The sequence below is a fragment of the Bidens hawaiensis genome, unplaced genomic scaffold (genome assembly GCF_021521415.1).
Source record: "Bidens hawaiensis isolate Kalapana, Puna unplaced genomic scaffold, B.hawaiensis_p1.1 tig00006676_1, whole genome shotgun sequence".
Lineage (NCBI taxonomy): Eukaryota > Viridiplantae > Streptophyta > Magnoliopsida > Asterales > Asteraceae > Bidens > Bidens hawaiensis.
In genome coordinates, this window is record NW_027491453.1 from 285406 (window position 1) to 309461 (window position 24056).

Here is a 24056-nt window from a genome sequence, read left to right on the forward strand (position 1 = left end):
TAAAATTACAGAATTTACATAACTAAGATTACACAAATATGTTACAAATAGGTAAAAACTTTCTTTTGCACTACATTTGTGATTGTATTAGCAAGTATACATTGTTTATCAAAAAATGTCCTAGATCCGTCACTGGTTAAGTGCAAACATTCTCTGGGAAATGGGGCGAGCCGGTTTATCATGACTATTAGATCATTTCAATGTTTGAATTGAAGGTTCATACTGTCAGACTTATTTGATCTTATCAAAAAAAAGTCATTTCAATGTTTGAATTGAAGGTTCATACTGTCAGACTTATTTGATCTTATCAAATGTTATCATTTTTTTCGAATAAATCATGAATTCTATAAGATACTATTAAAGATCTTATCGAAAACTTACAACAGCTTGCCAAACAAAGGCTAAAAGAAAAAAGAACAGGGGTATGACTGGCATAACATCTACGATTGGATTCAAAAAAGCATAGGCTTCGGGCAATTTGGCGAAGAAAATACTACTCGGATAAAGGGCAGAATTAAGACAAATCGAATTACCTGAGATGCCTGTGCCCATAAGAAATCGCGGAGCTACCCATTAAGTAATAGAACTCTGCGTAAAGTTTCCTCCCGTGATATGAGTTACTACTCCTTGATCGCTTATACTGCCCCAAACATCTGACAGCATTTTCCAACTGAAATGAAATATGACCACTGAATTTGAATTGTACATCCAAAATAGTACTAAGAAGACATGGTCCCAAGCTGATACTTGACATGTCCCCCCTCCCTTCCAGGCCCATCACAAGGAAAGATGTACGGTCTAATGAGGCTACTATGAAATATTTACTCATGGGCGGGGCAAGCTCTTATATTCTGGTTCATGGTTTCTCTTGGCTATATGGTTCATCCGGGGGGAGAGATCGAGCTTCAAGAAATAGTAAATGGTCTTATCAATACACAAATGTACAAAAGAAACAAAAAAGAGTAAAGTAACTCCATGCATGTACTTCCAACTTTTATTTATGTTTCAAATAATTTACAAAATTCTGATATGGATAAAATCAATCAGTTGTTTGTTAGGGATAGATAAAGTTACTTTTCGGTTAGACTAGTATTATTATTAACTACGAAAGTAAAATTTACGAGTGCATTGTTGAAATTGATAGTATGAATAGTGATTATATTTAAAGCTGCTGTCTTTGATAATTATGTTATTTTTTATACACATACTGACTGGAAATAAAAGAACTTGAACTAACTTCAGATTTAGTTTTTTATAAAAGAAATATATATATATATATATATATCTTACAATCCAACGGAATTTTTTATACCTGGTAATATGAAATAAATTTATAATATTACAAATTCAAATGAAATTGTGCTTCAATATATGTACATCCAGCTAACAAATTTGTACACCACTCACCGCTCCATCCTCCATTAGTTTTCTTCCATTTATTATGTACATCTAATTGCTCACCCCACGTGGTGTTCGGTGTTTCTCTTCCCTTCCTCTCCAACTACGTATATGTGTTAATTTCTCTCTCTCTAGACGAACCGATTTTGATATCTACAACTAGGGCTAGATATGTGGTCGCTATATACATTTGTTTCTTCCACTGATCATTGTTGTTGCCGCCTACTGTTGCCAGGTTTGATTTCAAAACCCTAGGTGGCGGTGGCGTGCTGGTGGCAGTGGTCTAGTTTATAATATAAGTAAAAAAAAGTAATAATATAAAATGATAAGAATCATGTCAATAATATGAAAATTCAACTAAAATAAATGAACAAAAGTGAAGATATAAAATAGAGTAAATTCCTAAAGTAGTTCGTTTATGGAATATGGTTTCAAGTTTGTCCCTCTAAATTCAAGTTTCTAATTTTGTCCCTTATCTCGTCGCCGGCGACATGTTAGCGAACACCGACGATGTGTTAACATAACATAGGGTTGACGATGCGTTATGTTGCTAACATAGGGTAACAGCGATGCGTTAATGTTTAAAGCAGGGGTTCCACGATGCGTTAGTGGACAACGCATCGCTGCTACCCTATGTTATGTTAACACATCGAAGGTGTTTGCTAACATGTCGTCGACGACGAGATACGTTTATGTTGCTAACATAGGGTAGCAGCGATACGTTATCAGCTAACGCATCGTGGAACCCCTGCTCTAAACATTATCGCATCTCTGCTACCCTATGTTAACAACATAACGCATCGTCAACCCTATGTTATGTCAACACATCGTTGGTTTTCGCTAACATGTCGCCGACGACGAGATACCAAAGAGACAAAGTTAGAAACTTAAATTTAGAGGGACAAAATTGGAACCATATTCTATAAATGGGCTATTTTGAGAATTTTCCCTATAAAATATGCAAAGTGAATTATGTAAAAAACAGTCTAACCATATTTCCATGTCTTGACAGTCTTTTGAATGTGATGTGCCTAATTGGTCAAAATGTTAACAACGGTATATATATAAATGAACATTAAATTAAAAGATTGAAGCATGATACATACACTTGGACCTCTTAACTAATTACCCTCCTACTTGTAACACCCACACATCATCATCATCATCATCATCATCATCGTACTCAATATATCCCACCAATAGTAAAGCTATGTTAGGGTCTGAGGAGGGTAAGATGTAGACAGCCTTACCTCTACCCCATAGGGATAGAGAGGCTGCTTCCGGTGAGACCCCCGGCTCGAAAAATCCTTGTATAAATCCTACTCATCTGCCTCATGTTTCTCATTCATTCATTAATCTTCCAGTTTTCGCCCATTGATCTTCGTCAATACAACCAGATATCAACACGGGTATATATTATTCATCTATATCTTTTTAATTGCAACCATGAACATACTCTTGATTTGCTGAAGTCTAGTGAATGGACGAATGGTAGGCCATATGTTATTTGCCTTTACAATTTGTGTATCAACAAGTTGGTATAATGCATATGCAACCTGTATAACTTTTTAACATATATAGAATGGCATATTAGATACATGTGTATTAAAAGTCACTTAAAAGAGTTTTCTTCTACATGCATTTTTTGTAGACTGGATCTGCCCGGCCGCGGTGGTTAAATGAGGCAAAGCTCCCGGCAGCGCTATCAAATTGGTATTAACCACATCTTGATTCGCTAAGGCGAAGTTAAATTACACGGTTAGATTTGTTTTCAATTTAGTTTTAAATTTTGACAATATATATATATATATATATATATTATTAAAGGAGTTGCAAAACCATTTTAGGACATCAAGATGGCGGATCAGCCTGATGCCATCGGAAATGATGGAAACCGCAATGATAATGGCACCAACGACGAAAACAATTGTGACACCACCAACAACAATAATAATGGTAATGACAATGGCAGTGCTAGTGCTAGTGCTAGTAATGACAGTGGTGGTCATAGCGGTAATGGCAATGACAATGCCAATAGAAAAGGAAATGACAACGACAGTGGCAGGATCAGTGACAACAACAATAGCAATAATAATAACAATGCACGTCGTGATGGCAATGCTAATATTGACGGCGAACCATATAGAAACACGGGCAATAATCCAAACAAAAACTCTTGTTCATGTGCGAAATCAGATTTTTTCCCAGAGCAATCATTCCAAAGTTGGTCCAACTACGTAAAAGCATTAATGGAAACCAGATCCCGTATAAAAGAACGCTTCCTTGCCCGCTCATCAGATGAATTTGAGATACACGGAATGCGCACTCAGAGCCAGAACCAGATGAAGCAGAACCTAAACTGGTTCGACCTCATCTGGTTCGGTGTTGGAGCTGTCATGGGTGCTGGTGTTTTTGTCCTAACCGGAGAAGCTGCTCATGATTTAGCTGGTCCAAGTGTTGTCATATCCTACCTGATATCAGGCTATGCTGCACTATTTTCTGTCATCTGTTATACCGAATTTGCAGTTGAACTTCCAGTAGCCGGAGGCTCGTTTGCATACCTAAGAGTTGAACTTGGTGACTTTGTAGCTTTTGTTGCAGCTGGAAACATATTGTTTGAGTATGTTGTAGCCGGAGCTAGCGTGTCTCGTTCATGGACATCATATTTTGCAACCTTATGGAACCATAAACCGAATGAGTTTCGTATTAATATTCCATCAATGGGAAAGGGGTTTGACTACTTGGACCCGATGGCTGTCGCGGTATCTATAATCATTTGTATCTTTGCATCTTTCAGCATGAAAGGATCATCAAGGTTCAATTCTATTGCAACCATAATCCATATTGGTGTCCTGCTTTTTATAATCATAGCAGGATCAACAAAGGCTAATCTTGCCAACTTTGACCCCTTTGCACCTTTCGGTTTTCGGGGTATTTGGAAGGCTTCATCTGTGATTTTCTTCGCATATGTTGGGTTTGATGGAGTGGCAACATTAGGTGAAGAAACCAAGAAGCCGGGAAGAGATATACCCATTGGGTTAGTCGGGTCAATGTTGATTGTCATCACCACTTACTCGCTTCTGGCGGCAGTGTTGTGCCTAATGCAACCTTACAACCAAATTGATGTTTATGCCTCTTTCACGGTTGCATTTGAAGATGTGGGGATGAACTGGGCTAAGATATTGGTCGGGTTAGGTGCGTTAGAGGGAATGACTACTGTTCTGTTAGCGATCATCATAGCCGAATCTAGATACTTCACTCACATCGCGCGAGCCCACATGGCGCCACCTATTCTAGCTGTGGTCCATAAAAAGCTCGGGACACCGGTTAATGCTGCCATTATCATGACCGCTACAAACTGCCTGGTTGCGTTGTTCACGAGCCTTGATATCCTCGCAAGTCTTCTTTCCATTTCTACACTTTTCATATTCTCGTTAGTGGCAATCGGGCTATTAGTGAGACGATACTACTCAACGGGAGTGACGACGCGCCAAGATAGAACCAAGCTGATTATCTTCTTGGTGTTTATCGTTTGTTCGTCTACTGGGATGGGTTTACTTTGGGCATGGGGAGTAAAGAGTTGGTTGGTGTATCTGTTTGTTGTGGGGATATGGTTTTTGGCCACTTTGGGTATTCGGTTAACGGTGAAGCAAGCGAGGAACCCAAAGCTTTGGGGGGCACCATTTGTTCCGTGGCTTCCATCGGGTAGCATTGCATTGAACTTGTTCATGATGGGGTCAATTGATGGTGCATCTTTCTTGAGGTTCTTAGGGTGGACTGCTGTTTTGCTAACATACTATTTTCTTGTGGGATTGCATGCCACGTATGATGCGTCGAAGGAGGCCGTGAAGATAGAAGTTGATGATAATGAGGTTGAAATAGGAAATGATAGAGAAAGAGTGGCTGCAACATTTGAACCTATAGAACTCAATACAATAACAACTAGTCGCACCTGATTTTTGTTTAATTTGGTAAACTTATGAAAAAATGTGAAATTAGAATTTTACAGAAGGAGATGCATTTTCTGAGAGTGCATATGATTTCAAAGGGTTGTTTCTTTTTTATTATTGTACTTTTGAGTATTTAGGAGATTGATGGTGTACAACAACAAAAACTTACTTGATTACTATAAAGATTAGAAAGCATTAAGATAAGATCACATGGTGACCAACATAACAATAAATACTCAAAATTCAAAATAATTTAGAAGGTTCTCTACAACTGCGTGATTCTGAAGGGTACAACTTCACCCCTGAAGTTCTTTACCTGCATCAGAAATTTTTGTTAAAAAACAATAAAGGACTAAAGTAAAGTGTTTTGCACATATTGGTGAAATAAAAGCCATGTAGCACATACCATTTATAGACTAATATTATTATATATTGAGTTGTTTTGCCTTTTCAAGATCATATGCTCTGCTGCATCAGCAACTGCATTGAACCATTTCGGTTTTCCTGTTGATAACATTAGATATCCCAACACGAACCCAAGTAAGGTTCCACATCCGTATCCCATCATCACCACTTTCCATGTAAATTCACTCTCTTCTGCATCTCCATTTCCATCTCCATCACCTTCAAGTTGTGGTTCTTGTGGACGCTCGCTGCACTTTTTGGGCAATGGAAGCCCACATAGTTTTGGGTTTCCCTCAAATGAATCACCTTGGAATGTGTTGCACTGCTTTCTTTGCGGAATGGGGCCCACAAGATCATTTTGTGATAGATTTAAAAATCCAAGAAACGTCAAGTCAGCAAGGGTTTGTGGGATTTCTCTTGTGAGTTTGTTCCAAGACAAGTCTAGTGATTCAATTTCTAATATTTTTCCAAGAGCCTGTGGGATTCGACCTGTTAGACTGTTATGGGACAGGTTGAGCACTTTCAAAGAGTTCAGGTTTCCAATGATGCTTGGAATATACCCTTCAAATTTATTATTTGATAGATCAACCACTGTGTACTCAATCAAGATTTGTTTAAAATCTCTATCAGTTCCTTTCACCACAACAATGATTGAGTAATACATGCGACCAACTTGAATATATTCTGGTTTTTGGCTCCTTTTTACCACATTCTTCATGGCATTGAAATTTTGAAAATATTTTGAAGGGAGTTGGCGTACAAATCCATTATTAGATAAGTCAAGAACTCGCAGAGCTGGAAATGGGGATTTAACCGTGGAAGAGGCTTCAATGCCACCATGAAAATAGTTTGATCTGAGGACAAGAGCCTGTAATTTGGGAAGATCTCCTAACCAGCTAGGAAATGTGTCATTTAAGTGGTTGTTTCCCAAATCAATTATTCTCAAGTTTTGACATTTGTTCAAAGAAGTTGGAATCTTTCCTTCCAGCTGGTTTCCGTTCAATATAAACCCCTCTAATCCACTCCAATCCTCGAAAACATTTGGAATTGTGCCGGTTATCGAGTTGTTTGAAAGATCCAAAACTAACAATCGCTCTACTCCTATTTCCCCTACCCACTCAGGAATGTGACCCTGTATATTATTGTTAGACAAATCTAAATGCTTAAGAATTGTCATGGCTCGAAAGGACACTGTAAACACCTTTAGATTGCATGAGGCCAAGCTCAAGATCCCAAATTTAGGATTGACATAATGATTTGCATTACTGGTTGTAACAGATACACCACTATTTGCGAGAATGAGTGTTTCAAGGTTTGTGAGGCTCGATAACAATGCATCCAAATCCCAATCACCTCTAAAACTATTTGATGAAAGGTCTATGTAAGTGAGATTGGTAAGTAGTTGAAATGTTTGTGATATGGATCCATTATCAAGTACATCAATCTGGCCGGTTAGTTTATTGCTAGCAAGGGATAATCCTTTTAAAGAGTGAAGAGAAAACAATTCGAGTGGAATATTTCCTCGAAACTTGTTCTTAGCAAGCCTAATATACTCTAATGAAGGCAAGGTAAACAATGAAGAAGGCAATGTTCCAGAAAGCATGTTAGATGATAAATATAGAAAAACAAGGTTTCTAAGGTTACCTATGGATTTCGGAAGGGACCCATTCAAACCACAATCTAAGAGACTCAAGTAAACTAAAGAGTTGAGATGGCCAATTGAGGTGGGTATCTCTCCGGTTAAGCTTGTGTTTGACAGATTTAACCACCAGAGAGGGGTGCTAGTGCTTGTGTTAATATTGGGAAGTGGACCCGAAAGATTTTTGTTCCCTGACAAGTAAAGTTCTTCCAAATCTCTTAGGTTTAAGATATTATCAGGTAATTTGCCTTACATGCTGGTGAAGCTAAATCAAGTGACCTTAGAGGAGAAGAAGTGTTAAGATAAGCGGGTAAAACCGAACCTATATTGACTCTAGCAAGCTAAAGTTTGCTTTAAAAAGTAGAATTTTTAAGAAGGATGTCGAAAATATGAGGTTTAATTAGCAAATTATCAATCACATTCGAAGAGAGATCAAGCGAAACCAATTTAGGAAGACGTGAAATCTCTGAAGGGATGTTCCCAGTGAAACTGTTACCCAACAAGTCAAGGTTTTCCAAACATCTCATCGTACTCAGTATATCCCACCAATAGCAATGCTATGGTAGGGTCTGAGGAGGGTAAGATGTAGACAGCCTTACCTCTATCCCATAGGGATAGAGAGGCTGCTTCCGGTGAGACCCCCGGCTCGATAGTAGTTTTGCATCAAGCCTTGGACATAAGGCACATAGCACTCAATCATCGGGACACCGGCTGATCGGTGCATGTGCCCTTGTCTTTCGGCTATCAACGCCACCACATGATGCCTGATTAACCTTCCGTCACTTTTAACGTTATTTTCACGAGATTAGTAAAATAACGTCAAAATTAGTGCAATTTTACTTTTGCCCACCCGAGGGTTCACACATATATACATTATATGCGCGCACCGCAAGCAGGGCGTTTGGTTTTCCAAACATCTAAGTTTGAAAAAGTTGTTGGGTAGATTTCCTTGCAATCCAGTATTGCGAAGATTTAGTAATTCTAAAGAAGAAGAGATGTTAAGATTAGTAGGTAGAACTGAAGAGATTAAAACGTTTTCAAGTGAAAGTTCTTTCAAAACTGTTATATTTTGAAGCATGCTGATAAAAACATGAGGTTCAAGATTGAGATCAATCCCATTCCAAGAAAGATCAAGGGATTCCAATTTGTGAATGTGTGAGATATCAGTGGGAACTTGGCCTGTAAATCCACAAGAAGAGATGTTGAGATGCGTGAGACTATTAGAAACGCTGCCTATGTCAGGTGGAAGTTGAGAATCAACAAAATCATTGTAAGCAAGGTTGAGTTTCTGGAGATGAGGGAGGCGAAAAAGAGTGGTGTTAGGGTGGATAGTACCTTGCAGCATACCACAGCTAAGGTCAAGAGCAATAACGTCGCCAGTGGAGTGGTCACAAGTGACTCCGTTCCAGTCACAACAATCTCTACTTGTGTTCCAGTTAATCAGAATTGGATTATAACCAGAACCAAGCCAATCTTCACATCCATAGTCATACATGGTATTAATGGAGGAAAGGTTTTGTTTAAACTGAAGCAAAGCAAGGGTTTGTTGAATAGAGCATTTTGGAGTGGTGTTGGAAAAAGATGAAGAGGATGAGGTACAAGAGATGAACAAAAAGGAAAGGAAAAGGAAAAGCAAAATCCAATTGCTCATTTTCTTTGATCGTATGCTTCTAACGGCTACAGATCGATATTCATAATTTGCTACAACGTAACCTATATATACTCACAGTAACAGTTTCACGTGACATGTATATTCAAAGACCATTGATACATTCAGCGTTTCTCACCTCAGCGTTTATTGTTGGTAGACCCGAAGCAGAACTTTCAACGTGTAGATGACATAAAGTCTTGGATCAACCACATTGATATGATTGAGGTTTAATTCGACCAAAGGCTTGAGGATTATGATAAGACTTTACATTGGTGGTAGGGTCTTAAATTTAATGTTGTCAGCCAGTGTAGATTTTTTAATAGCAGATCTGTACTGCTTTATTCATGTTGTGGCCCTTGTAAGGTTTTGGAGGTATACATGCAAATATGAAATATCTTGCATAGACCAAAAGCAGCGATGTTACCTATTTGTCAACGTGTGAGTTTATATCTTTCTATAATTTGTATACTTAGAATATTATTGTATAAAGCTTTTATATTATTGCCCTAATGTTACCAACATTCACGATGCCTTCTTTTTGTGTCATTCTTGTGTTGCAACGCGTACGGGTGTGAATACGTAGTTAATAAATAATAAATGAGCCGAGTCTGCTCTTGAAAAACAACTCACAAGCCGAGCCAGAGCTTGGGCTCGGCTTGTTTACACCCCTAAAATCAAATCCTTCGTTGTCTTATCTTCATGGGTTCATTTGCTCCGCGTTAGTATAACCTAGGAATGTGTTCAGTATTGGTACCAAAGTATCGGTCCCATATATATATTGCCTAAAATGGGTAATGGTACTCAAAGTGCTCGGTACGGTACAATACGGGTACTCGAAGGCAAATCAACCCAAAATACCGGTACTATACCGAACCGAAAGTACGATCCCAAAAATAACCCAATATGGTACGGTTCAGACTTGGTATCGGTGTTTTTTCGATACCAGGTATCATATGCTAATCACTGTTATACCTAGGGATGAGCAAAAAGAAACTGGTACCAGAACCAGTACCAAGTTTTAAGTTTTTCGGTATCTCCCGAATTTTTGCCTCTAGCACATCCATACCGAACCGAACATTTCGGTACTGGTACCAAGAGTTTGAGAAAATCAATACCCCGCTCATCCCTTAGTTATAGCTACAATTTGCTTCAAATTGCTCTAAAATAGCATCTGATTTAATAATGGTTTTATTTGTTCGTTTCACATACATTTTTAACCATGAGGGTCTGATTTTACTTTCAACTAAATTTGACATAATAAATTCAGAAAGAGATATTTGAGTGTAACAAAAATATAATTCAGACAAAGAAGAATTTTTGAAAATGGTCCAGCATCAACATACAATTCTTTACCTGCATACGAATTTTTATACAAAAAAAACTGGGTAAGGTTTTTTGCATAATTTCATAAAATAGAAAAACATCTAAAACACGTACCATTTTATTAATATCTTCTCTTGTTTTTCCTCTTCATGATCATATGGCTTGCTTCATCAACAATTGCATTGAACCATTTCGGTTTCCTGTATGACAACATGAGATATCCCAACACGAATCCCAGTAAGGTTCCACATTCGTATCCGATCATCACCACTTTCCATATAAATCCACTACCCTCATCATATTCATATACATCTCCATCACCATCAAGTTGTCCTTCCTGTAGATGCTCACTACACTTATTGGACAAAGGAAGCCCACATAGTTTTGGATTCCCTCCAAATGAATTCCCTGAAAATGTGCTAAACTGTTTTCCTTGTGGAATTCGACCCACAAGGTGGTTTTGTGATAGATTTAAGAATCCAAGAAACGTCAATTCAGCAAGGCTTTGTGGGATTCCTCCTGCGAGTTGGTTCCAAGACAAGTCTAATGACTCAATTTCTGATATTTTCCCAAGAGCATGTGGGATTCCACCTGTTAGGCAGTTGTGGGACAAGTTGAGAACTTTCAGAGAGTCCAGATTTCCAATGATGTTTGGAATATCCCCTTCAAATTTATTGTTTGATAGATCAACAATCGTGTACTCAACCAAAAGTTGTAGAACATGTTGAACAACTCCTTTCATCACAATGGTGATGGAGTAATACATGCTATCTATTAACACATATTCTGCTTTTGATTTGGTCACATTTCTCAAAGCATTGAAAATTTGAAAATATTTTCTTGGGAGTTGGCCTTCAAACCAATTATGAGATAAGTCAAGAATTCGCAGACTTGGAAATGGGAATTTAACCATTGAAGAAGTTGCAATACCCGAATGAAAATTGTTTGACTTGAGGACAAGGGCCACTAATTTGGGAATATCTCCTAACCAACCAGGAAATGTGTCATTTAAGAAGTTGTTTCCCAAATCAATTATTCTTAAATTTTTACATTTGTACAAAGAAGTGGGCACCTTTCCTTCTAACTGATTTCCATTCAAAATAAACCCTTGTAATTCGCCCCAATCCTCATATACGTTTGGAATGGTGCCACTTATTGAGTTATTTGAAATATTGAACACTACCAGGTTTCTTCCTATCTCCTCTAACCATTCAGGAATGCCTCCATGTATATCATTGCTAGATAGATCTAAGTGTATAAGACCTGTCATGGCTCGAATGGACACTGGAAACACATTAAGACTACAAAAGGCCAAATTTAAGGTCCCAAAATGAGGATTGACATAATGATTAGCGTTATTGGTCATAACAGATATACCACTGTGTGATAAAATGAGTGTTTCAAGGTTTGTGAGGCTTGATAATAGTGTATCCAACTCCCATTCACCTCTAATTTTATTATATGAAAGGTCCAGGTAAGTGAGTTTGGTTAGTCCTTGAAATGTTTGTTGGCTGGGGCCACTATCAAGCACATCAATCTGGCCGGTTAAGTGATTGTTAGCAAGGGATAATTCTTTTAAAAACGGAAGAGAAAACAACTCAAGTGGCACATTTCCTTGGAACATGTTATTCTCAAGCCAGATTTTCTTTATAGCAGGAAGGGTAAACAACGAAGAAGGTAATGTTCCAAAAAGCATGTTAGATGATAGACGTAGAGATACAAGACATGTAAGGTTACCTATGGAATTGGGAAGGGTTCCATTTAAACCACTATATGAGATACTTAAGGAAAGTAAAAAGTTGAGATGGCAAATTGAGGTGGGTATCTCTCCAGATAAGCTTATCGACGACATAGCTAAAGCCCTCAGAGGGGTTTTAGTGCTTGTGTTAATCTTGGGAAATGGACCAGAGAGATTATTGTTCCCTGACAAGTGAAGTTCTTCCAAATATTTAAGATTTAAGAAGTTATCAGGCAACTTCCCTTGCAGCTTGGTGAAGCTTAGACCGAGTGATCTTAGAGAAGAAGAGATATTGAGATAAGAGGGTAAAACGAAACCTATTTTAACTTCATAAAGCCGAAGATCTCTCAAACAAGTAGAATTTATAATAAGAATACTAAAAATATGAGGTTGAATTTGCAAATTATCAATGCCATTCAAAGAAAGATCAAGCGAAACCAAATTAGGAAGATGTGTGATCTCTGAAGGGATATGACCTGTGAAACTGTTACCTGACAAGTCAAGCTTTTCCAAAGATTGAAGGTTGAAAATGTTATGGGGTATGTTTCCTTGCAATCGAGTGTAGTAAAGACGCAACAACCTTAAAGAAGAAGAGATGTTAAGATTAGTAGGTAACTCTGAAGAGATGTCGATACAATCAAGAGAGAGTTCTTTTATAACAGTAGAATTTTGAAGCAAATTGATGAAAACATGAGGTTCAAGGTTGAGACCAATCAAATTCCCATTCATATTCCAAGAGAGATCAAGAGACACCAATTTATGAATGTGTGAAATATTTGTGGGAACTTGGCCCGTAAATCCACAAAAGGAGATATTGAGATGTGTGAGGCTATTAGAAAGCTTATCAATGTCAGGTGGAAGTTGGGAATCAATAAAACTATTGTAAGCGATATTGAGTCTCTCAAGACGTGGGAGGTGAAAAAGAGTGGTGTTTGGGTGGATTGTACCTTGCAGCATGCCACAGCTCAGGTCAAGACCGATAACATCGCCTGTGTAGCGGTCACAAGTGACCCCATTCCAATCACAACAGTCTGTAGTTAAGTTCCAGTTACTCATAATTGGATTATAACCAGAACCTAGCCAATCTTCACATGGGGAATACCGGGTATCATCTATTGAGAAATTGATGGAGGAAAGGTTTTGTTTAAATGTAAGCAAATCACGGGTCTGTTGCAGAGAGCATTTATATGTGGTGTTGACATAAGAGGGAGAGGATGAGGCGGGACAGAGAAAGAAAAAGGAAACGATAAAGAAAAGTAAAATCGGATTACTCATTCTCTTAGATTGCATGTTTCTAATGACTATATATGTTCATACTTTGCTACAATCTATATATACACATCATGTTGCCAGTAGTTTATGGTCTAGTTCAATTTCTTATTAATGTAAGAAATGTCTTTTGACTCAATATGCTTCACACTTTTATTTTCATGTCTTATTATGCAAATTATCCAGCTAGTTTTGATTGTTAATTCTAATAATTAATGCTCACCTAAATAGTAGCATAGCGTAGACTTTTCAGTAACGTATCTTTTAGTTTATAAGACGTTGATTTGGCCGGGTCTCGTAGGGTTTTGTATAACTGCAATTATATTGTAACGTAATTAAGCTAATGGTTTTAGGATGACAAACAACATAATCATGGTTTCGCTTCATATATCAAATATACATGTTACAATTGTATTAAATAAGTATCGTAGATAGGCTGTATATGAATCGAACATTCAACGAATAGTTCGAGAATCGTTTGACAGGAAGTTCGTTTACGTTCGTTTTATAAATGAACGAAGACGAACAAAAAATTTTGTTTGTTTAGTCACATATATGAACGAACATGAAAAGAGGTTGCGTGCGTGCATTTATGCTCGTGAACGCTCTATAATATGTTCATTTATGTTCGTTTACATTCGTTTGGTTACGTTCGTTAGTTAATTGTTTGCTTTATATATTTATAACAGTTTATATGTAATAACCAATGTAACATTTAAATTTAATAATTTTATTTTTTTATGGTTTGTTTTATAAAATCTTGGTTTAACTTAAAACAAATCTAACTTGTGCTTCGTTGATATTATCATAATATATAAAACCACTAATAGGGGATAATTATTTGTGATTATTATTATCTCAATTGTTTAACTTTATATCTAGTTTAATGATTGTTCTATATGTTTTATATTAAGAATCTTGTTTTTTTTCCTTATATAGTACATGTTCGTTTGCGATCTTTAACAAGCTTAATTCCTTAGCAAACTAACACAGACAAGATTTTCCGTTCGGTTAGTGTGCATGAACCGTTCGTGAGCAAGTTTAATGCTAAACGAACGAACATGAGCAATGCTTCGTTCGGTTTGGTTTGGTTTGGTTCATTTAAAGCCCTAATCATAGACACTGACAATCTCATGTTCCATACTCGAAAACGAATAACATGGATTTGTTACTTTGTATAATCAACTTCATGCCTGCATGTGGAGATTGGTGCCAATGAAGTTGGTTAATTTATTGGATTCCAGCGACGGTGGCTTCTCTTTGCTGGATCTCTTCTACGTTGGGCTGTTTTCACAATGACTTGGATTCAGACATGGATCTGGGCTTTAACTATATATGGTCGGGCTGTCCATTTTTTAGGTGTCCATTTTGATTCGTTCGATTATTAGTCTAAAGCCAAACAAAAATGAAACAGAAGTCATATGTTAATCTATTCATTAACTAATTTGTTTTTGGTTAATCATTTCGGTTTAATCGGTTAGTTTGTCAGTTTTTGGTACGGTTCAGTTAATTTTCGTTAATAGCCAAAAACCAATTCTGGGCTAAATTTTTTGCTAAGAAACTTGAAATGGAGTGCACGTCTTTAACATGCGCAAACAATGAGCTTATTCAATACTTTTGATCTCTTCTCTTAAGACAGACTACCAGGCCACATTTATTTCATCATTGTTACGTCATTTTGATTCACCTATATTAACTTTAAACAGATTTTGAAATTAATTGTTTAGTGAGATATATGAGAACTAGTTATCCAACCAAAATTGGATATTTTCTCTATTTATATGTGGTTGCTAACAAGCTAGGTACAGTTACTATGGCAATTTAATCATAAAGTAGTTTAATTATTTAGTTATGTAATTATTATTATTATTATTATAGGAGGGCCAGAACTGTAAATATAGAATTAGGCATGTTGAGATATTTAGGGTTTACGACGGTTATTGCATAAAACCATTTAGAATGTTAGCGTCAATTAGAAGCGATACTTCAGTATTAATAGGGCCATTCTCATGTAAACATTCATCGGTTCCTTCAATAATATATAACGTTCATACACAATTGTTATTCGTCTTACTGCACATATTTGTAGCATACATCCCAATTAAATGTGTTGCTTCTGATTGTTCCAACTAGTGGTATCAGAGCCATGTTACAAAGTCCTATGTCAATTACATTCATAAACAAGGAGAAGTGTAAGAATGATTCCCGATCAGAGAGTGGCGATTGAAGTCGAGATCATGAGCGATCTCAGGAAGATTGGACGAAGGAGCGTCCCGGGTGTTAGTCATGAAAGTGTTAACGTTGGCCAGGAGTTTCATGCATAATTCGTGATGTGTGTCTAAAGGGTGTTTCTTTCTACAGAACTCACAACTAAACTTAAAATTTTTAAAACGAATTTTCCTAATAAAGCCACACACAACCGGCAAGTGTACCGATCGTAAGTAATATAGAACTAAGAAGTCCGAGTATCGAACACAAGGACAAGTGAGAACGCCTATGATCACTAAACCATAGACGAGACCTTCATAAGAATAATATTTTTAATTGATTTTTAATAAATTAAACTACTTGACCTAGATTACTTTAGCTAAATTTATTAACTTAACTTACTTAACTAGACTGATGAAACTGACAGACAAAACTTTCCTAACTTAGAAACGTAACTGACAACGGAGAAAACGTATACCTAGGTAAGAATCAAATTGAAGGTCTAACAAGCTAATGGATTGAATGATCCCACGACACCGGTATCTGAAGATGACACAACTAAGGTTCGCTCAAGAAAGCTAGATCACCTCGTCTCACTAACAAACCCTAACTTACACTTAATTGATTTTAAGAACAAACCGGGAAACGAATGCTAAGGTGTTCTAATGCCAAATATCCTCTCGGACACACCGACACACGACCCTAATGGAAATGAATACTATGCAACCAAGGATAGAGGAACAATTTGGTTTAACTCAAACTAGACCAACTACTCGCTCACGAACCCAAACCTGACAAGAACCGAACCCGCTCTCGCGCGATCCTAATCCTAACAAGTAAAAGCAATGAGACTAATTTACTTATTATCACCTCTCGTTCTCTAAGAAGATGCTTAACCGCTGAATTATATCAATCAATAATCTCAACAAAACCTTACGGTTGTACCTACCGCAAACAAACTCTAAACACAAAGTAAAGAATTGAACATGCAACTATCAATCAAAACCAATTCAATTAACCGAAGCACGAGATTATGAGATAAAACCAATAAAATCACAGCCACTAAACACAACCTAATTCATCATTAAACCAAACTTCCAATAGCAATTCAAGTCATATTGATCAAACAATCCATTTAGTTCATTAAAACTGAACAATAATCATCTAACCTAGGTCGAACAAAGAGGTTTAGCCAATCATAATCAATGAACAGTAGATAAAATAGATAAAAATGATAAACATGTTCATATAAGTCTGATTACAAAAGGTTTGAATGATTAAAAACCAAAAACGAACTCACAAAAGTTAAAATAGTCAAAACCGACAACCGAAGGATAAAAGATAGAACCGTAAGCTTTGTCCTCATTGGTTTCTCCTCTAGAGCAGGACAAATATAAAATAGGTTAATACAAGCCCACAAGGCCCACTAGAAGACAAAATAGATGGGGTAGCTGATTCCTGAACACTCTTGGCAGCCTTTGAGACATGTGGGACGTCTCATAGCGTGGGCATGGATGCCTAACTTGGTCACGTAGCGCGGCCAGGTCCTGGGTGCTCGTTTCTTCGTTTTCTGACTCGTTTATCTTCAAACGCGCATACCGGCTTCATCCGGATCTCGTTTGAGCTGATTCTTTCTTAATTAAACTTGTTTTTTCACTCTCTTCAACATGGGACCTATAATATACACAAAGACTTAATTTCATGCAAGAACAAGTTATATTCGTTAACGGTTTACGCACAAAAAACACAAAAATAGGATAAAATGCGATGTGTTTTACAACACATCAATTCGCGCCTCAGAAAGATCAAGATGGGATCATGTGTGGCAGCGCTAACACCATTGTGAAGTTTGGTTCGATAATACCGAAAGCGACAATGATGAAATTCAAAGGGAATTGGGAGGTCTAAAATCAGAAGATGATAGATTAAAGTATAAAGATGGGCGTAGATTGACGAAAACCCAAGCAAAGAATCTATGAAAAAGAATGAAGGCAAAAGCAAAGAAGATGCAAGAACTGAAAAGTAATTCGTTTTGTAACGAGTCATGTACGGTCAGAAAAACTGAATTACCGGAAGAAGTAAACACGGCAGAACTGTCAAAAACAACAAAATCACCCGTTGAATACCATAAATGTAAAGATACGGGTCACTTTGCATTTGAATGTCCCCTAAAATATTTCAAGTATTTGAAGAAAAGGAGTTTCTGGTTCATGGAAACTAATTTGAAACATTTGATAGACATTGGTATTTAAACACTTCAAGTTAGTATCATATGATAGGAAATATAGATGTGTTTAAAACTTTTGAACCAAGTTACGGAACTGAAACCCGGTATATGTTAGTGCAACTCTATGGTGGATATGAGGAAACCATTATATAGAATGAACGGAAGTCAATAACAATGAAACTTGGCTTTGAAGAAAATATACACATTGAAGTAAGAACAGTTTACAAGCTCTATTTAGAGACATTGGAATGGTGCCATGGAACAATGCTTGGAAAAAAGACTAAAGTTAATGTCAACAAAAAGGAAGCTGGTCCTGAAGTCATGCTTGAAAGAACGAAGAGAAGATTCGAAGCTTGAAGAACACTTTATGATTAAGGGGGGATATTGGAATTTAATCATAAAGTAGTTTAATTATTTATTTATGTAATTATTATTATTGTAGAAGGGCCATACTGTAAACATATAATTAGGCCCGTTAAGATATTTAGGATTTATGACGGTTATTGCATAAAGCCGTTTAGAATGTTAGCGTCAATTAGAAGCGACGCTTCAGTGTATATAGTATAAATAGGGCAATTCTCATGTAAACATTCATTAGTTCCATCAATAACATATCACATTCATATACAATTGTTCTTTGTACTGCACATCTTTGTAGCATACATCCCAAATAAATGTGTTGCTTCTGATTGTTCCAACAAATACGGATTACAGAGTATTAAACATGAGTAAAAATCGTTCCAAACTATGACGTGAGCTGGTCTATATATCTCTTCCATCATAGTTCTAATTATAATCAAATTATGGAGCCTTTGGATGGGTTACAATACTATTCTTCTAGTTTCACAGTATGCACTTAAGGTGTTCGATAAAATGACTGATCAAAATAGATGAAGTATTGGTAGAGGATTTTAAAGGAATTAATTATTAAGGTACAAACCAAAAATATGCATGATGATGCTGAACCTCTGGTGATCAAACATATTAGGTGAAGAAACCAAGAGAACGCATCCTTGTCCGCTGGAAGCAAGAGCCCGTGTAAAAGAACACATCCTTGCCTGTGGGAAACATAAGTATGTTGTAGCCGAAGCCGGAACCATATGAAGCATATGTTGGGTTTGATGGAGTGGCAAAATTATGTTAGGAAACCAAGAAGCCGGGAAGGGATATACCCATCGGGTTAGTCGGGTCAATGTTGATTGTCATCACCACAGGCCCGGCTCCGAGAAGCCAAAACAAATTTTGGGCCGAAGGCGAAAATTATTTTGTCAAGTAAAATGAGTATTTTGTTGGCTTTAAACAATTTAAATTTTAAATGGGCATATTGGTTATGATTTGGGTGGTGTTAACATGTTCCAAATGAGACTAGAACCCACAACATTTTGGTTAAGAGTAATACCTTTTGCCACTAAACTAAACTAGTTGTTATGTAATTGAGTTTAAACATTAAATATACATCTTGTTTTTCATAAACATACATGTAATTTTTTTTAAAAAATCTAGCCTAACGGGGTGTCGGGCCGGGGGCCGTCGACCACCTAGCCCTCCCTAAAGGCCGGCCCAGCATTACCACTTACTCTCTACTGGCTGCTGTGTTGTGTATAATGCAACCATACATCCAAATTGATGTTGATGCTTTTTTTGCAATTGCATTTATAGTTGTGGAGATGAACCGGGCTAAGATATTAGTCGGGTTACGCGTTAAAGGGAATGACTACTGTTCAATTAGCTATCATCATAGCCAAATCTAGATACTTCACTCACATCGCCCGAGACCACATGGCGCCACCTATTCTAGCTGTGGTCCATAAAAAGCTCAAGACACCGGTTAATGCTGCCATTATCATGACCGCTACAAACTGCCTGATTGCGCTGTTAAGGAGCCTTGATATCCTAGTAAGTCTTTTTTCCATTTCTACACTTTTCATATTCTCGGTAGTGGGAATCGGGCTATTAGTGAGACAATATGATGTGCGAAAATATATATAAATAATAATAACGAATCACAACTAAGCTTTAAAAACCAAACAGTCTATCCTAGTTCACACAAACGGCAAGTGTACCGGTCGCGTATAGCAAAAATAAGAAAAGTCCGGATAACGAACTCGAAGACACGTGAGGTGGCTCAGATTACTAACCCTACTCAAGTCCTGCCTAAATAATATATTTGTTTAACTTATATATCTAAACTAATTTAACTAACTTAACTAAACTAACGGTGAAACTTAACGAAACTAATTGGAAACTTAACGGGATTTAACGATAATAATGTGACACTCGTCAATTTCAGGTTAACTCATCCGAACTCTGTTAATTCAAACTTTAGATCACACGAACTGTAACGCATATCTCATTACATTTAAATTACGGTTTTAAATGACGCATGACAATCACTAAGTCTGCGATACCATATGGGTGATCGTTGACCGGTTGACTAAGTCTGCGCATTTCTTAGCGATCAAGGAATCGGACAAAATGGAAAGACTGACTCGCATCTATATGAAAGAAGTAGTGTCTAGACACGGAGTGCCTGTCTCAATCATATCTGATCGAGATTCCCGTTTCACTTTGCACTTCTGGAAGTCACTACAGAGCGCACTAGGCACCCGCCTTGATATGAGCACAGCATACCATCCTCAAACGGATGGGCAAAGTGAGCGCACCATTCAGACCTTGGAAGACATGTTGCGTGCATGCGTGTTAGATTTCGGAAAAAGTTGGGAACCTCACTTGCCTTTGGTAGAGTTTTCGTTTAATAACAGCTACCACGCAAGCATTAAAGCAGCGCCGTTTGAAGCGTTGTACGGACGAAAGTGTCGATCACCTCTCTGCTGGGCAGAGGTGGGTGATAGCCAAATCACTAGTCCAGAACTAGTACTTGAAACCTCTGAAAAGATTGTCCAAATCCGAAACCGCATGGCAGCAGCAGAAGATCGCCAAAAGAGTTACGCCGACAAGCGCCGAAAACCTCTGGAATTCCAAGTGAACAACCAAGTTTTACTCAAAGTCTCACCTTGGAAAGGTGTAGTCCGCTTTGGAAAGCGAAACAAACTCAACCCACGATACGTTGGCCCATACCGGATAACAGAACGCGTTGGTCCGGTAGCATACCGATTGGATTTACCAATAGAACTCAGTGGCGTACATAACGTTTTCCATGTATCCAACTTGAAGAAATGCCTTTCTGACGAAACCCAAGCAGTTCCTTTGGGCGAGCTGCAAGTTGATGAACAGCTACGCTTCATCGAAGAACCAGTCGAAGTTTTAGATTGGGAAACCAAAACACTAAAGCACAGCAAAATTCCCATCGTCAAAGTCCGTTGGAACTCGAGACGTGGACCAGAGTTCACGTGGGAACGTGAGGATCAAATGATGAAAAAGTATCCTCACCTTTTTGAAAGGTTGACCAAACACCGAAAACCGCAAAATCCGACAAACCGTCAGAAATCACCGGAGGTATGAATTAAATTTTAGGGCAAAATTTCTTTCTACTAGGGGATGATATGACAAACTGAAAATTTTTGCCTTTTTCAGGCACCCATCGCGACTTGACTCAAATTTTCGGGACGAAAATTCTTTCAACATGGGAATGATGTGACACTCGTCAATTTCAGGTTAACTCCGTTAATCCGAACTCCGTTAATTCAAACTTAAGATCACACGAACTGTAACACATATCTCATTACATTTAAATTAGGGTTTTAAATGACGCATGACAATCACTACAAGTAGTCTTTCGGAATTGCACCGAAACACACACGAGTCGACTTAAACCGTTGGTGAACAAACGACAAATATCAAAACAATAATTATTTGATAATTATGTGCTAAGTCTGTGTTACTTGATATTTATATGTAAGACATTAATTCAAGAAGCAAAAGTCTATTGTTTATACTAGAAATTGATTTACTAGAAGTTAAGGAGGCTAAGTGTAACAAATTAATAATTATAATCAGATATTAACTAACCCTAATCCCCTACCCCCTACATACGATCGTTTCCCCCTCCCTCTTTTCCTCTTGGCAGCCGTGACCTACACACACACATACAATCTCTTTTCAAGTTTCTTTGAAGGAATCAAGGTGCTAGCTAGGTAAATTATATCCTATCTAGTCTATTTCATTGATTTAATTGCATGATTAAACCTGCAATCATAAACCCTAGGTGCTAAAAATGTTGTTTGTTGATGAACTAGGGTTTACATGCATGATTGTTAGTCATAGGTTAACTGTATGTTGAGTTTTGATGAAAACTTATGCTGGACAGATTATTGAATTCGTGTTTGGACGACTGTAACTAGATGTTAATATTATGTTTTGATGCGATTGTTGATTCTATAATATACTAGATCGAGTCTAGTTTCTGAGAAGTCCTGGTTTGTAATTTTTGGACGTATAAAAGTTTGTTTTTATTATTTTACAAAACTGTTGTGCAAGGCTGATTTGGGAGACCTGCTGTTAGGCTTTTTTGCGACTAAGATATCTCATAAACTACAAGACCAAATGGGTTGGTTCCAGTTCTGGAAGAAAATACATTGAGTTAGGAACCTAACCCAATTTTTCTTGCATTAATTGGATTTGTCATTTAACGGGAATAACAAATAAAATTCTGTTGCGCATGATAATGATTGTTGTGTGTTTGCTGTGATGTTTTGATCTTTGTGATAAAACCATATATGATAAAAATATAATAAAAATAGTTTTAGAAACCTAACTCAAGTGTGCTTCTGTGATGATTTTTGGTGATTTATTTGACTTGTTAGAATTTATTAGTAAGAGAAATCTTGTCGAGTGAAAATCTGCATGGATAATTTAGCCGCTGTATTATTTAAATTGTCATGAAAAGTGCATAACCGATCGATGTTTGCTATGTTTTGACCAAATTGCCTTTTTGGGGGATAATTTCTAGTAATGTACAATGTTAATACTTGACACTTAAGTAGTTGTTCACACATGTAACGTATCACCAACGTGTTTGTCGAGTCGCACTTATTTCACAAACGAAACACGAAACGCATCTCATACATAATTTATATGTGCTGAGTCTAGGGACTCACTCGTAGTTTAAATACTTAGAAAATCTCGTTTTTGTTTTTAGAACACTAGTGAGGATTTTCTGTGACGCACACCTTTTTCTCAGATCTTTTTGGTAATCTTCGCAAACAGTGAGTTTCACGTCCCCTTTTTACTCTTTTTAAACGCTTTTATTTGGGGGAGATAACATACTCCAACGCTATAGATTTTGTTTAGTTTTTATATATCACTTGTAAGGCTAAGTGGCAAACGAACCAACTAAAGTCCTTCATAACATCAAACCGTTTAATATTTGGATAATAGCGAGTCATTGTTGAGTAGTACTACTGGGTTTGACAAACCCCACCCAACTCTAAACTCGACTATAGGTCGAGTGGGTGTAATTTTGGCTAACACATTACCATGGTTGTGGTTGACATGGTGGCAAGGCAATTGATAAACAGTCAGCTTCGGTGTCGAACACTTAGAAATACTTGTTGATAGGTTAGCTACCTATTAATATATAAATTGACTTAACACTATCTGGTAACGCAAACGCAAACGCAAACAATTTATTTATATAAACTTGTGAACTCACCAACCCTGTGTTGACACTTTTAGTATGTTATTCTCAGGTAGCCGAGGCGGGCGCGCGGTTTAGGACATGCATTCGCTAAACATCATTGTTTTAAAAACTGCTTTTAATTTCTGTCTTGACAACTTGTGTTTTTAAGTCGTCCTGTGTGGCGCAACTGTTTTGGTTTACGATTTACGCTTCCGCATTTTTACTTAAGAATTGATGTCTTGGTTGTTTAAAAACTTTATTTTTGGTGTTTGATTATAACTAATGATTCCGATCCTGTTAGTTCACACTCTCTGACGGTAAAACTCCGTTAGTGGATTTTGAGGGTGTGACAAATAAGAAAACGAATCACCTAGGTAAGATAACTTAACGGGTATAGGATGACTCAAGCGCTAACAAGTGTTTGAAACCGGCTTATAAATATGAACTAATATAGATGTAATCAAGGCAACTGGTCCCTACGGTCAGTTTTACCAGAAAACCCTAACAACGTCTATTTAGCTTTTAATTTACGGTTGTTTATTTACGTACCCTAATGATTTATTACTTGGTCTGTATCAAAATCACAATCCTCACTAAGGCTCGAGCTAATTACAAACCTAGAAAGAGAGGGGTAATTCAATAATAAGGATCAAATAACTTAACTTACAAA

At 37.2% G+C, this 24056-nt stretch overlaps 3 protein-coding genes and 1 pseudogene across 3 annotated transcripts; 1 reads left to right on the forward strand and 3 right to left on the reverse strand.

Moving 5' to 3' along the window:
• Positions 1-3254: 3254 nt before the first annotated feature.
• LOC143633321 (cationic amino acid transporter 1 pseudogene) lies at positions 3255-5358 on the forward strand (annotated as a pseudogene).
• Positions 5359-5757: 399 nt separating this feature from the next.
• Positions 5758-7645, reverse strand: LOC143633315 (receptor-like protein Cf-9 homolog). Its single transcript, XM_077101637.1, has one exon. The coding sequence runs from the start codon at positions 7354-7356 to the stop codon at positions 5758-5760; it is 1599 nt and encodes a 532-aa protein (XP_076957752.1). The 5' UTR covers positions 7357-7645.
• A 100-nt stretch (positions 7646-7745) lies between these two features.
• Positions 7746-9450, reverse strand: LOC143633317 (receptor-like protein 9DC1). The gene is made up of 2 exons (XM_077101638.1): positions 8280-9450; positions 7746-7881 (listed from the first exon to the last, which is right to left on the reverse strand). The coding sequence occupies exons 1-2, from the start codon at positions 9041-9043 to the stop codon at positions 7746-7748; spliced, it is 900 nt and encodes a 299-aa protein (XP_076957753.1). The 5' UTR covers positions 9044-9450.
• Positions 9451-10422: 972 nt separating this feature from the next.
• On the reverse strand, positions 10423-13663 carry LOC143633320 (receptor-like protein Cf-9). Its single transcript, XM_077101642.1, has one exon. It carries the CDS (start codon positions 13392-13394, stop codon positions 10488-10490), a length of 2907 nt encoding a protein of 968 aa, XP_076957757.1. The 5' UTR covers positions 13395-13663; the 3' UTR covers positions 10423-10487.
• Between the last annotated feature and the right edge of the window lie 10393 nt (positions 13664-24056).

Coding starts and splice junctions, on each gene's coding strand:
- LOC143633315 (XM_077101637.1), bottom strand. CDS start 7,356: ATGCTTTCTGGAACATTGCCTTCTTCATTGTTTACCTTGCCTTCATTA.
- LOC143633317 (XM_077101638.1), bottom strand. CDS start 9,043: ATGAGCAATTGGATTTTGCTTTTCCTTTTCCTTTCCTTTTTGTTCATC. Junction 7,882..8,279: donor AACCAAACGCCCTGCTTGCG/GTGCGCGCATAT, acceptor GTTGGGTAACAG/TTTCACTGGGAACATCCCTT.
- LOC143633320 (XM_077101642.1), bottom strand. CDS start 13,394: ATGCAATCTAAGAGAATGAGTAATCCGATTTTACTTTTCTTTATCGTT.